Source organism: Trichechus manatus, unplaced genomic scaffold (assembly GCF_000243295.1).
Source record: "Trichechus manatus latirostris isolate Lorelei unplaced genomic scaffold, TriManLat1.0 scaffold00042, whole genome shotgun sequence".
Lineage (NCBI taxonomy): Eukaryota > Metazoa > Chordata > Mammalia > Sirenia > Trichechidae > Trichechus > Trichechus manatus.
The window spans coordinates 11051393-11066682 of NW_004443978.1; the positions used below are offsets into that span (position 1 = coordinate 11051393).

The 15290-nt window shown below is 44.8% G+C and overlaps 1 protein-coding gene across 1 annotated transcript in view; it reads left to right on the forward strand.

The window, feature by feature from the left end:
- Window positions 1-877: 877 nt before the first annotated feature.
- Window positions 878-15290, forward strand: part of BFSP1 (beaded filament structural protein 1) — a 45272-nt gene continuing 30859 nt past the window's right edge. Inside the window, 2 exon segments of the mRNA XM_004376484.3 lie at window positions 878-1251; window positions 7002-7062. Of these exon segments, the coding sequence (XP_004376541.3) occupies window positions 878-1251; window positions 7002-7062 (435 nt within the window).

The window sequence follows — 15290 nt, forward strand, 5'->3', positions numbered from 1 at the left end:
AGACCCAGGAATTGGAGAAGGTCTAATTGCCTTAATGAACTACTACCTCCTTTGCCATGAGATCAGAAGAAATGAATGGTGCCCGGCTACCATCACTCAATGTTTTGATCAAGGACCCAATAGTTGTATCTTGATCTAAGGGAGGAGAAAATGTGGACCAGAACTTCAAATTCTTATTGGAAACTAGACTCACTGGATACATTGAGACTAGAGGAAAAATCTATTGCCTGGAAACAACTTTTAACATTTGAACCGAAACTATCCCACGTAATCATCTTTAAACTAAACAATTTAGCTCAGGTAATAAAGAATGTTCGCCTTGAGCACTGCACTCTTTTAGAATTATCTATATGAGATTAAATAGACAACAGTAACTAAAACACAGGTGAGAACTTTCAAGGGGGCAGAAAGTCCAAGTTAATGGTGGTGAAACAATACGGGCAGGGGTAGGGAGAATGGTGACACCACGTGAAGTATGTAACCACTGTCAATGCGCTGTACGTGTAAAAACTGTTGAACGGGTGTATGTTTTGTTGTGTATATTTTCACATACACACACACAAAAGCCTTGTCTCTCTTGGCCTCCTGACCCTCCATTCAATCATGAAGCCAAAGGCCTTAGCCATCACCGAACAAAGAGCTCATTGACCATTTAACCTTCCAACCCGACAGCTTTTGTGGTCTGCTAATCTAGCCCACAAAAGCCAGCCCGCTGCTCTTTTGTTCTTCTGGAGCCTGGGGACAGTGTGGAGCTGAGCTCAACAGCTGATCGGCTCTAGAACGTCCCAGCGACTTGCTGGGGGCCTCCGGTGTTTATTTAGCAGGTTGCTGGCCGGCGGGGGCCTCGTGGAGGGACGGTTTGAGCACCCAGATGAGCATGTACAGGCGCAGCTACGTCTTCCAGACCCTCAAGGAGCAGTACAAGCGCTCCGAGGAGACGCCGAGCTCCTCGAAGCCGGATGGCCTGTCCGCGAGCGCAGGCGCGGCGCAGAGCCTGGCGGCGGTGCAGGGGCTCGGCCAGCGCGTGGCCGCCTACGTGCAGCGGGCCCGCGCACTCGAGCAGCGCCACGCCGTCCTCCGCCGGCAGCTGGACGCCTTCCGGTGCCTGGGCAACCTGCCCGACCCGGAGGAGGCCCTCGCCCGGCAAGTTGAGGGTAGCCGCCAGCGCGTCCGGGACCTGGCGGCGGAGCGCGCGCGGCTCGAGCGCCAGGGCGCAGAGGCGCAGCGCGCGCTCGACGAGTTTCGGAGCAAGTAAGCGTTCGCGGTGGGGGGAAACTGAGGCAGGGCGTCGGCGGGTCCGGGGGTACGGGAGGACGCTGTGACCCGGGTTGGAGGGCGGTTTCTGGTCTCCCGGCGCTGATGATCTTATCTTTTCCAGGGACACGCACGTGGCACATTTCTTTAAGATAAGACTAGCTTCCATTTTGATGACATTTCACAGATTACAGAGCCCTTTTATATAAAATGGTGTCATTTAATTTTTTATGCATTTTTAAAGCTAGATATAATTTATATACAATAAAATGCACAGATATTAAGTTCATAGTTCAGTGAGTTTTGACAAATGTGTATACCTTCGTGGAAACCCTGGTGGCGTAGTGGTTAAGTGCGGCAGTTAGAATCCACCAGGGGCTCCTTGGAAACTCTACGGGGCAGTTCTGCTTTGTCCTGTAGGGTCGCTGTGAGTCGGAATGGACTGGACAGCAACGAGTTTGGGTTTTTTGGTTATATACCCTTGTACCACCCAAACAAGCAAGATATTTCCACACCCCAGAAAGTTCCCTCCTGCCCTTTTCCAGTCAATCCTCCCAGTCCCCCGCCCCACCAGAGGCCCTCAATGTTCTGATTTCTATCGCCATAGATTAATTTTGCCTGTACTGTTGTTGTTAGGCGCCCTGCAGTCGATTTTCAACTCATAGTGACCCATCTGACAGAGTAGAACTGCCCAATAGGGTTTTCTAGGCTGTAATCTTCATGGGAGCAGATCACCAGGTCTTTCTCCTGCGGAGCCACTGGATGGGTTCCAGTTGCTGGGTGGGTTCGAACTGCCAACCTTTTGGTTAGCAGCAGAGTGCTTAACCATTGGACCGTGGGGTTCCTTTGCCTGTTCTAGAACTTCACAAAAATGGAATCTTACAGTATGCAGTGTTATATGTCTGGCTCCTCTTGCTCAGCACGGTGTTTTCGAGATTCATACATATTTACTCCTCACAACTTTATCCTGTTATAGACAGTACTGCCCGTTTTACAGACTAGGAGACTGAGGCTCAGAAAATGTAGGGATTTGGGGCAAGGTCACTCAGCTGATAAATTGCTGCACTGGGGCTGGGATTCAAGTCCTGGGCATGCTATGTCTAATTAATTGTCTTTTCATCACATCCCAGCTGACACCTGGAATTATATTTTAATGTGTCCTCTAGGGTCTTGCTCTTCAGAAGTGTGGTCTATGGACCAGCAGCATCAGCATTACCTAGGAGCTTGTTAGACATACAGAACCTTCAGCCCCTTTCCAGAACTCCTGAGTCAGAATGTGTATTTTAACAAGATCCAGAGGTGATTCCTAGTTTAAGAAATTAAACAGTGATGTTTAAGAAGCCCTGCTTCAGGGCACTGTTCCTGTGGGTTAAAATCACCCAAGGAATTGTTAGAAAAACAAAAAACTTGCTCAGCAATTGTTAACATATTTTAAAGTTATAAACACACGTGCTCTTTGACTCAGGAGTGTCACTTCAAGGAGTTTGTTCTATAGATACCCTCTAACAGATCTGCCATAGCAAAAGTCTGGAATGAACCTAAATGACCATTAGTAGGTGATGGCTGATAAAATTGTGGTTCATCCATGCAATGGAATACTGTGCAGTTGTAAAAAGGAATAGTATTTTTTTTTTTAAAAAGAAAGGGGGGAAAGAATAAAAGTTTTTTTTTGCTTGCATAAGGGTAGAGAATTTCTGGACACAAACACCCGCAAAAATAATAACACTGGCTACCTGTGGAGGGGAAGGGAGTAGGAGCTGGACAAACGGAGACAGATGTGGGACGGAGACTTGTAACTGCATGCATTTTTATATCTTTTAAAAAATTGCTTAACCATATGTCTTAGTTATCTGGTGCTGCCATAACAGAAATACCACAAGTGGATGGTTTTAACAAAGAGAAGTTTATTTCCTTACATTAAAGTAGGCTAAAAGTCCAAATTCAGGGTGTCAGCTCCAGGGGAAGGCTTTCTCTCTCTGTCAGCCTTCTTGTCAATGTTCCCCCCCCGACTAGGAGCTTCTCTGCATAGGGACCCCGGGTCCAAAGGATGCGCTCTGCTTCTGGCACTGCTTTCTTGATGGTATGAGGTCCTCCTGTCTCACTGCTCACTTCTGTCTTTTATATCTCAAGACATTGCCTCAGGACACAATCCGATCTTGTAGACTGAGTCCTGCCTTACTAATACAACTGCTGCCCATCCTCCCTCATTAATACCATACAGGCAGAATTTACAATATATAGGAAAATCACACAATACCAGGAATCATGGCCCGGCCAAACTGATACACACATTTTTGGGGGGACATAATTCAAACCATGACACCATGTAAGAGAGTTATCCATTTAGAATTATATAAATTAGTTTGATTTAAAAAATACAGATGTCCAGGCCCTACCCTGGACCTCAAGCGGGGGTCTAGGAATTTTAATTTTTGACAAGCTCTGTGGGTAATTCCAGTGAACAGTCAGGTTAGGGGAACCCTGATCTGGAGTACCCAGAGTATTTTCTCCAAACTTGTTGAAGTTCCACCTACTCCACCCCAATTTTCAGCAGGTTATTCAACATAGTACACGGAGCACATTTATCAAATCATATTCATTGATGATTCAATTCCTATCAACCTTTTTGGTTTTGATCCACAGAAACAGATTTGGAGCTGGAAAAGGGACCTGGAAATCCCCTTCATGGGGAAGCTGAGGCTTAGAGAGGGCCTGTGGTAAGACTCGAACTTGGGTTTTCTTGCCCTGGGCCCGTGCTTTTCCAGAACAGCATGTCCTGGAGAGAGGCCGTTCTTGGACTCCTATGGAATGGTGCCCAGAGGTAGGACCACATTCAGATGAAGCACATATTCTCCAAAGTGAAGGGAAGAGGACACTGGTTCAGATGCTCAGGGCAGCTCTCAGGATACCTTAGGTCCAGAATTGTCTTTACCTGGTTGTTAGGCCATGGTCTGCTGTGATTTCACTGGGCAAGTGTGACTCCCAGGAGCCCTCTTTGAAGGAAGGCCCTGTTGAGCTTTCCCTGTCTTTCCTTGATTTCACTTGGTTCTGAGTTACCTGCCCATCATAGAACAGTTCTTCAGGTTCTATAACTTATGTGAAAATTTTCTTTAATTTATTCCCAGCCACTGCTCAGAGGTTTTGATATTTTGACTGTGGTAGTGGGATTTGAAATTTGTTATAAAAATTACACGTACACACACGCGCACACACACACGCATTCTCAGTTTGGTTTTACATTTCAGAGGTGAATTGATGACTAGCCAAAGCCAGGTGAAAATAAGGCAGAAATGGGAAGGTGTACGCAGCTTTGGTTCTATTTCAGCATTAGGCATTTAGGCATATTCTGTACCTGGGTAGTTGAATAATTTCAAAAATCAGGTCTTCAGAAGATCAAACAAAGGCTAAATAAGACAAGAACTAAAAAATAAGTAAAAGTACCCAAATACAATGAATAGAGTCAATTGTCAATTATTGAAAACCACAAATAATTTATTTAAGATAATTAGATAATTGAAGCCCAAGTGTTTTTTAAATGAGTTTACTTATGTATTTATTTATGTAAATATATATGACCATATGAGTTCTTTATAATGAAATCACTTGTATTTAATATAGTATACAGACTTGTCTTTATAGTATATTACCCATGATACCACTTTAGTGTACTATTTATCAAATATGCATTTAAGCTACAGAAACTCTTAGATATTCCTAGCAGGTAAGAGCAATGAGAAAATTAGATTTTGTTAAAAGTTTTATTCTTAAAGCTAATTATCCACATAAAGATAATTTCTGGGTCCATTAGAGCCACACACAAAAGAAATGGCTAAATGTGACATCCTGGTGTGAAATGTACAACCTGTGCAAGTACGTTTTGCTTACTGGTTCTAACTGAACTTCTTAGATGGCTTTAAAACTGTGCACACATTCCTGATTGTCCTCCCCTGAGTTCAGGACTTTAATTCTGAGAAAACAGTTCCAATACTTTTCACGTTTGTGAATATGGGCATCTAAAGCTATGTTTTGTTGGTTGGGCTGAGTGTTAACTAGGATTAGTTTCCACTGCAAATGACATAAACTTGGCAGTGACAGTGGTTTATCCAAGATGGAAGACTGTTTTTCTCTGTGTAAGGTCTGGGAGAGCAGTTTAGAATGCTGCTCAGCAGTATTCGACAGCATCCATGTTTCAGCCTGTAGGGTGGAGGGAGAGATGCGGAAGAGAGACAGGGAAGAAGAGGCAAAGGGCAATGGAAGATTTCTGGAAGCTGCCACACACACTTAAACAGTTTGCATCCCATGACTTAGTCAGACCTAGCTGCAAGGAAGGCTGGTAAACACAGTCTCCTTCGAGGCAGCCGTGTTCCCACCAAACATCAAGAGTTCTAACCCTGTGGAAGAGGGAAGAATGGATATTGAGGGGCTCTGTACAGGGATGAAGGGAGGGGTCATTTGGAAAGGACCTTCTCTCTTCAAGGGATGAAATTTCCAAAGTTAACCCTCACTCTGATCAGAATGATCCCCATTATTTTCTAGAAGTCAAGGAAATAAATTAACTAGAAGAAAAAATACACCTGCTTCTAGTATCTGTTGCTTCTGTTGGTGGTGTGGTTGTTAGAGCACAGGTGTGGTGTCAGACAAGTATGAATTTTGACTTCATGGCTCTCGTAGTTTGGGGTCCTCCAGGAGCCAGCCTTGAAACAGAGATTTGAGGACCAAGTGGCTTATTTGGCAGATGGCCTCAGAGCTCCAGTAGGATAGTGGGGAAAGGAGACAGGGAAGGGGAAGAAGCTAGTACTGAGAGCATTAGCAAGCAAGTGACCATCTTGGGCAACTGCAGACCAACCTGTGGGGGCTCTCAGAGCCAGTGTAAAACACATCTCAGTAATCCCAAGTAAGGGACAAGGGAGCTGGGGTATTTATGCACCAACTCCCCATCCTTCAGAAGTTGAGGGCCGCTCGCCGAGGCACTGCCTCTGGTGAGTCCAGCCTGTCCTGCTCACTGGTCCAGAGGAAAGCCTTCGGTGTACAGGTGAAGTACTGACAGCATCTGCTTGAGGCCTTGGACAAGCTTCTTAGTTCCCATTTTCCTATCTTTAACACAGGTGTAACAATAACTGCTCTTGTAAAGGGTTTTGTGAGGATAAATGACATAATCCAGAAAAACTGACATATGTTACACGTATCAATAAATAAAGTAGTGTAGGAAATCCACACTGAGGTCAGGTTAGTGGTGTTTGCTGTAGGTTGTGTAGGGCCACCTCCCAGTCTCTGTTTCACTGCTGCACTGGGTTCCAGGTGTGCCAATAAGGGATTTCCTTATCCTCAGGGTGACTGGGCTGCTGGTAGTGTAGGATAGGGTGAAGGGCAGGGTAGAGGCGCGGTGCTGGAGCCCCCAGGCTGTAGACTCCTGGTCCATTTCAAAAAAAAAGAAAAATCAAACCTGTTGCCGTGGAGTTGATTCCAACTCCTAGCGACCCTATAGGACAGAGTATACTGCTTCCAGTGACCCCATGTACTGTGCAAATACTATCCCTTTCTCCATGCACTGTGATGTGAACAAGGTTGGAAAGTAGTGGGCTAGGAGATTCAGCATTACTTACTGCTTTAGAGTGAAGAATTTGTCACTTCAGCCTTAAAGGAGACAGTGTAGTACTCATCTTAGAAAAACTGTGTGCTGATTGTGTGATCAACACATATGAAATCAGGGAAGCTGCCCAACTCTTATTTATGTGTCCAATTTTCAGGTATGAAAACGAGTGTGAATGTCAACTGCTGCTAAAAGAAATGCTTGAACGGCTTAACAAGGTGAGCTGAACACGTCCTGGATTTATGTAGGTTAATTACCAGCATTGAACTAAATGGCTGAAATGATCGTTTCTTCTATCTCCTCTTTGTATTACTACTTTAGGATTCGCCAGTTTCCTTAGCTGTCACTCTCTTTCTTGACTTCTTAATTTCAACTAAGTCTTTGTGTGTGAACTCACACACCCATACACAGATGCACACATACCGTTCTAATACAGTATACATGGTTTCATGTTAGAAATATATCTATTAAGCTTATAGGTGATGTTAAGCTGCCGTGATGGGGCAATGGTGGTTCTGTGGTAGACTTCTCACCTTCTGCGTGGGAGACCTGGGTTTGAATCTCAGCCCACATACCTCATACGCAGCCACCTTCTGTCTATCAGTGGAGGCTTACATGTTGCTATGATGCTGAACAAGTTTCAGTGGAACTTCCAGACGAAGATGGACTAGAAAAAAAGACCTGGTAACCTACTTCTGAAAATCAGCCAGTGAAGATCCTGTGGATCACAGCAGACCCATCCGCAGCTGATCATGGTGATGGCGCAGGTCTAGGCGGCGTTTTGTTCTATTGTGCGTGGGGTCGCGTGAGTTGGGCGCAACTCAAAGGCAGCTAATAACAACAACAAACTGCCAAAACATGCCAGCATTGCAGTGACCAGCTGGTACTTTACCATTCAGACATACTGGCACCAAACACCAAACTTCGGAAGGATCTTGCTTTGGGCCGTGGTTGGTTATTTGAATCCAGTGATTGTCTTCTTGAGATTGCTTCTCCACAGGAAAACTCTTGAGAGAACAGAGGAAGAAATTTCCATTTCCTCTCAAGCTCCCCTCTCACAGAGCATGAAAAGTAGCCACAGGGGGACCATCTGGATTCTTAGCTTCTTGCTAGAGGCCTTCCTGTAGGGGTGTGTGGGGTTGTCATTTGCAGAGGCAGTTTCCTTTCTTGGATCCTCCATCATCATCCTAACTGATCGGATTTTTTACTTTAGCCTGGAGAACTTATCCTGGACAACAGAGGCTGGACAAAACCAGGGATGGCAAATAGCTGTAAGCATAACCCATTTCTGCTCATTTCAGAGCACAAATATTGGAGCGGAAGGGCCCATGGAGACTATTTAGTTGAAGGGTTGCTTATTCAGGGCACAGGGTCTATCATCCTCATGCCTGTAACCTCATCAGAATTGCTGACAAAAGTCAGCATTCAGAATTGCCAGTAAAATTCACCCTTTCCTGCTGTGTCTAGATTTTGCCTTTGAGTTCTTCACAAAGAACTCCAGGCAACCATTTCAGACAGCCAGGGTGAGTTCAGGATGTTTGCCATCCCTGGCGTTTGTCCAGTCTCTGTTGTCTACGGCTGTTCTGCTAGTTGGTGGGAAAGTCAGAACTAGAATCCAGGAAAACTAAATTTAGCCTTGCCCATGTTACTTACTGCATGATGCTTCTATGCCCTTTCTCTGGGTGAGCATATAATGTATTATCCAAGCCAGGACAGTTGTATGAAAGGGGTGCTGTCAATGACTACGCAGGTCAGTGGACATAAACTGGGGCTGTCTCTGGCCAGCCAGCACACATGAGCCCCCGAGGCTGTGAGAATGTGCTTAAGGAGAGCCCTAAGTGGCCCAGGCTCAGTGGTTGGCCTCGAGGTAGAGATGGGTCCCTAAAGCCTGTTGAAAGGCCGAACTGAGATTTTGGCCTTAACATCCTACACTGCCCAGCTGTTTGGCTGAATACTTGTAGCTTGTCCGCATTCTTACTTTTGGTGGTGATTCCAGGTTGCCAGATGGAGCCGCCATCTTGTCCACAGACTACCGCCTTCAGGAACTTAGATATCTAACATCCCTCACTTAGATGCTGATTGAATCCCTCTCAAACCCCCTCCCCAGTGCCCCATCCCCAACGCTACCACCGTTTTGCTTTGTGAGTATTTATCCTCACTGCAAGGAGGACTTTCTCTGGACTACCTCTAAGATTGTTACTCACACCAGTGCCATCTTGTTTACTCTTCAGAGAAGAGGGAGAAAGAATGTAGTTCTTTTTACCATTGTTGGAAAGTGACATTGAATTTAAAATCAAGCTCAAAACTTCCATGAAACGTAGTCTCAGTATAAAAAAGACAATACAGATAATGAAGAATAAGGGGGAAAAAAAAAAAAACCCGTTGCTGTCGAGTCAATTCTGACTTATAGTGACCCTCTAGGACAGAGTAGAACTGCCCCGTAGGGTTTCCAAGGAGCAGCTGGTGGATTCAAACAGCCAACCTTTTTGTTAGCGGCTGAGCTCTTAACCACTGTGCCACCAGGGCTCCAAATAAGGAAAAGGCATCCACAATTTCACCACCCAGAGAAAATGGCTATAATGCTTTCACATATATTGTGACACAGAGTGTGGATGCCTGAAGTTATCAGCCCCATAGGAATATCATGAAGGTTCTGGGGAAAGAACCTACCAAGAACGTGGGTGAAAGTCAGTACAAGGAATGGACGTGACTGTTGCCTGGGTCCGGAGGAGGATGCTGCTTTCCACAAATGAGCTGCTCAGTGCAAACAAGGAGTAGAGCCTTTTCATAGGACCCTCGTGCCGCTGCAGGGCTTTGGGCGAATTGCTTTATCTCTCTGAGCCTCAGCTTCTTTATCTGTGGGTAAATAGCCCTCACCACATAGGAGTGGAAGTCGGTTGATGTGCCTAGTGAGAATTAAATGACATCATAATGTGTGTGACTTGCCTGGCACGTGGTAGGTTGCCATTCTTATTGTGGAGCACGTGACATGACAGATGCCAGCTGAGTTTTCTCCCAAAAGTAGATGCATAACCTGTGAAATGGGAGGTGATTTTAGATGGCGCGTGGAGGACAATTTTTTAATAGTTGTGAATTTATTGTTATAATTGCCTTTTATTTAAAGTAGGTGACATACAAAGTTTCTTTTGAAATAAATCTAAAAATGAATCAATTAAAATAAAAATATGGTGTGAATAATAGCACAGGTGGTGCTGGCATATAGCAGAAATCCATATGCCAGTATGCGGATGCAGGAAGCTGGGGTAGTCCTTGCACTGGCTCACGTGATCCTCAGAACAGCATTAGCAGCTGCAAGGAAAGTGACCCTTACATTTTTGGAAAGGTTTTTGATGTGCATGGTTGAAGTAAAAGCGTGTTTTAATTAAATCCTAGTTAATTAGATTATCTTAATAAACTCGAATACCAATTCTTTAGCAGATGGGTTCCATTTGTTTGTTTATTTTTTTAGCAGGTGGGTTTAAAATGGAGTTTCTAGAATCCCTGTGAATGGGTTGGGGAGGCTGGTTTTAAAGGTTAATTGGACTCTAGTTATTTCTCCAATCCCTTTCTCAAAAGTGGTTGTAACTAGTCTAGACCAGTGGTTCTCAAACTTGAGTGTGCATCAGCATCACCAGGAGGGTGTGTTAAAATCAGATTGTTGGACCTCACCCCTGAAATTCTGCTCCAGTTGGTTTGGGATTGGCCAGAGAGTTTGCATTTCTAGCCAGTTCCCGGGTGATGTGGTCCAGGGACCATGCTTTGAGAACCACTGGTCTAGATTTAGACCATACACAATATCAGGCTTAGGATATATTGAACAATGTTTCTGAAATTAGACTATTGACTCAGAGTCTCATTGTGAAAAATCTAGAGGCTTCTGCTGGTGGAGCTTTAGAAAATACAGCTGACAGCATCCAAAGCATAATAAAAACACAGCATCTACACATTTCTCAGTCCTTGTGCAAACAAAAGAAAATGCTTCTGAATGAATTCTACTCGATATGTCAGCAACTGTACATTCCATTGGCACCTACTCACCGTTGGGGGGGTTTTGGGGTAGTTTATCAGATGATTGCCTTCAAAGCGAGAGAATATGCTTACAGAAGCACCTGGTTGAGTCCCTATTTGAAGGACAAATATTGACTGGCCTTTTATTATCACCACAAGAAATTTTCATTAGAGTTTTAAAGGCTTGGCTGATGGGACCCAGAAGCAGCTTGTTTTGGCATGATCCTAGGGTAGGTAGGGAATAACGGCAGGCACCTTGAAGGGTAGGGGTCAGGAGTCAGCACTTGACTAGTAGAGAGAAGCCCAAGACAGGTTCCAGCCCCACTGTGTCTCGTTAACTTCCATTAACTAGCTGAATGTTGCGTTGTTCTTAGCTGCTGTGGAGCTGGCTCCCACTCATGACGACCCCACGCACAGCAGAACAAAAGCTGCCCGGTCCAGCGCCATCCCCACGATCGGTTATAGATTGGACCTTTGTGATCGTAGGGTTTTCATTGGCTCATTTTTGGAAGTAGATTGCTAGGCCTTTCTTTCTAGTCTACTTTAGTCTGGAAACTCTACAAAAACCTGTTCAGCATCGTAGCAGCATGAAGCCTCCACTGACAGATGGGTGGTGGCCATGCATGAGGTGCATTTGCTCGGAGTCAAACCCAGGTCTCCCACATGGGAGGGATGAATTCTACCCCTGAACCACCAAAGCCATTAACTGGGACCTTGAACCCACTTGATCTGTGTGGCCTTAGCTTCCCCATCAGTAAAATGAGAGTCTAGTTTTCTCACTGCATTTGCAGAGTCCTCCGGTTCCAGTGAATTGCTTGAAGGCCTCTGAGGGAAGAGGGTTGCTGGGCAAAAGGGAGTGCTTTCGGTCCCCTGTCATGCCCGCCATGAGGAGCATCTCTGCTTTGCCCTTTTATATGTTGACTCCATGAGATGTATTTGAAGAGTGACACCTGTGGCTTGAAAAAAAGTTTGAGGACCAGTGACCTCTAGTGTCCCTTCTATTTCTAAAATTCTGAGTATTTAATCCCTTTATAAGGAATAACACAAAGGGTCCTTGAAGCCCTATTTCCAGTTCTTCAGCTCCAGTAATTGTGGATAAACTGTGGATGGATTTTTGGTAAAAATTAAGACGATTAAGAATCCTCCACCCCACTCCCACCCTCCAAAGTCTTCAGAGAAGCAGAAGGAGGGTAGAAGAATATCCAGAGTGGCTGGTTCCTTGTCTTCACCCCACACCTCCCCACTCTGCCCCAGATTCCGCCATGCCTCTCAAAGAGAGTGTCCTCCTCCCCAGGGTGGGGAATGACTTCCATAATGACCCACTCCTCCTGAAAGGGGTGGGGTTGATTTTCCTTTCCATCATTGTGGTCCTGGTGGGACTGTCAATCAAAATGATGGTCATGTGACCCACCTGGCCAATTGCAGCTGTTTCCCAGAAATCTGATTTCTGAGGCAGAGATGAAGTCTTTTGGAGGGGTGTCATTCTAGGCTCAGTGTCACTAATTCCTGCTGCTTACATTCCTGGGGGAGACCCTGGCGGTGTAGTGGTTAAGAGCTATGGCTGCTAACCAAAAGGTCTGCAGTTCAAATCCACCAGGCGCTCCTTGGAAGCTCTATGGGGCAGTTCTGCTCTGTCCTTTAGGGTCTCTATGAGTCGGAATCGACTCTACAGCACTGAGTTTCGTTTTTTTCGTTTACATTCCTGGGACTGCCTTGATTCCTGTCTTGCCTGAGGCCTGGCTGTTTTTCCTTTGAGTCTGTAAATTACCCAGGATCTTTCTGGTTCTTCAGCCCTTTCCTGTTGCTAGAAAGACACCTGGGCTATCTTTTTCCCACTGTTTCTCTCATGAAAGGGGCTTGACCAGGGTTTATGTGATAATTCTGTGTAATTCAAAAGCCAAACACCAGGATCCCCAGCGGGTGTCTCCAGTTTCCCCGGGGCAGGAGCGCCTTAATTTGCAGATGTGCATCATCCACGAGGGCTGATCTGCCAGGGACGGGGCAGTGTGCATCTTCCCAAAGAAGAAACCAGACCCTGAACTCTTTGCAACCAACCCAGTGGTGACACAGGGTTTGGGAACCCGTCATTAAGCCCCAAGAGTTGTCAGCTCCTGAAGGCAGAGCTCATTAAATGCCAGTGACTGGTTAAGTAATCAAACAAATGAACCCAGAAGCGAAATACCCATAATTAGATTTCACCTTTGTTTAGAACCCAGTTTGGAGCTCTGTACCTGGAAACATGCCTTTTTGTACTTTGGTTCATTCTTTTACTTCTGATTTTAAAAACAAACAAAAAAACACTTGAGACCATGTGTGGATTTCTTTAAAGAAATGATTTTCCCACAAGCACTTGCTTCTCCCAAAGGGCAGTGGGGCAGAGGTCCGACTTGAGGGCAGAGGAGTGAGTCCAGTCTCTGAGAAAACAGGCAGGAGAGTCCGGGGGATCCTGGGTGAGGAGCCAGTGTTGGATACTGGTATCCTTCCCTCCTCTGAGAAGTCCCTGGGTGGTTCAAACAATTAAGTGCTCAGCTGCTAACTGAAAGGTTGGAGGTTTGGGTCCACCCAGAGGCTCCTCGGAAGAAAGGCCTGGCCATCTGCTTCCAAAAAATCTGCCATTGAAAACTCTATGGAGCACAGTTCTACTCTGACATGGGGTTGCCATGAGTCAGAATCAGACAGGCAGCCGGCTCCGCCCTCTGTCTGCGTTCCTTACATGGTCGCCCAGTGTTGGGAACCCTAGTGCCAAAAGGAGGGGCTTCAGAGTCTTCAGAAGAAAGGATTTGGTAACTGGGGATTAGAGGGTTAAGAGGCTGGTGCAATTCACCCTGAAGTTTCTGGAGGAGACACTGAGGATGAATGAGACTTTCCCCTGTGCTTTAAAATTAACCCCACAGAGCTGTGCTCTCCCATGTGGGAGGCACCAGCCACATATGGCGGCTGAAATGTGGAGAGTTCGGATGAGATGTGCCTCTTCTCCTAAAACACACACCAGTTTTCAAACACCTAGTATAAAGAACGTAAAATTACCTTATTAGTATCGTTTTTTTAATATTGATTGCATGATGAAATGGTAATTTTTTTGAGATATTGGGTGAAATAGAATATATTATTAAAATGAACTCCATCTGTTTCTTTTTTGTTTTCTTAATGTGGCTACTAGAAAATGTAAAATGATGTCTGAGGTTGTCATTATACGTCTATTGGACAATACCATATTAGAATAACTTAAGTTTTACTTGATGAACCTTATGCAGAAGGGAATGCTTTAAGATACAGTCCTCCCTGGATATCAATGGGGGATTGCTCAAGTCCCTTCTATAACATGACGTAATATAACCTACACACATCCTCCTGTATACTTTAAATCATCTCTAGGTTACTTAGACTACCTAATACAATGTAAATGCTATGTAAATGATTTTTATACTGTATTGTTTAGGGAATAATGACGGGACAAAGAAGCCTGTATGTGAGGCGAACAATGCTCAAACAATGAGAGCTGGAGAGAGACTGAGGGAGGATCTGTGAGAAAGTGGGAGCTACAGCAGGGGGGATGCCTACACATCACTTTTTCTTTTTTTTTTTTAATATTTTCAATCCTCATTTGCGGAACCCATGGATACGGAGGCCTAACTATACATTCCTAATGGTTGCAGTTTGACTTGAGCCAATTTGTTCTTAAACAACTCTGAAGTTATTCTGGATAGGGAAAGTAGAAGTTTGAGGTGGGTTAGGGCTAGTTAATCCCCTACGGTCTTGCTAAAGTTTTAAACCAAATTCTCAGATGGGTATTTATTAAATGAACATTTTTTTTCTGATGCAGGGCCCCAAAAGTTCAAACATCCTGTTCGGTAGGCTCCATGAGGTCCCAGCTCTCTGTTGGTTTAGGTGCTAAGACAACCCTTTGCATGAAAAGTTCACTCAAGGTGGATGCTACAATAGTCCAGAGTCAGAATTCTGATGTCCTTGTAGTCTGCATCAAGCAATCAAAAATCTTCACGCACCAGTGGTCCTTTATAGGAACAATTAATGAATCAAGCGCCTTTCCCCATAGTGCTGGTCAGAGACCTCACTGGAACCTTAACCCTATTTGTGGAAGGATAGAAATGTCTCAAAAAGATCTTGGCCAATCCACATACCTTGACTGGCTTACCTTTGTTCATTCAAGAATGGGAGTGTCTCAGATATTTTAGCCAAACCATGTATCTATCTTTATTAATGAAAGACTATTCCTAACATTCATCATGCTTATTAACAAGTCTTTAGTAAGTTAGTAAAAATCCACTGATTTTTAAAATTCAGTAGACTAATAAGCAAAGGTTCAGGTATTGGCAGGGGTGGATGGCAGAGGCATCTCTGGTGAGTGGTGGTGGTCCTGATGGGCCTAAGTAACACTCACCTGTAATATCACACCAAACACACTGAAGTATTTAATTCA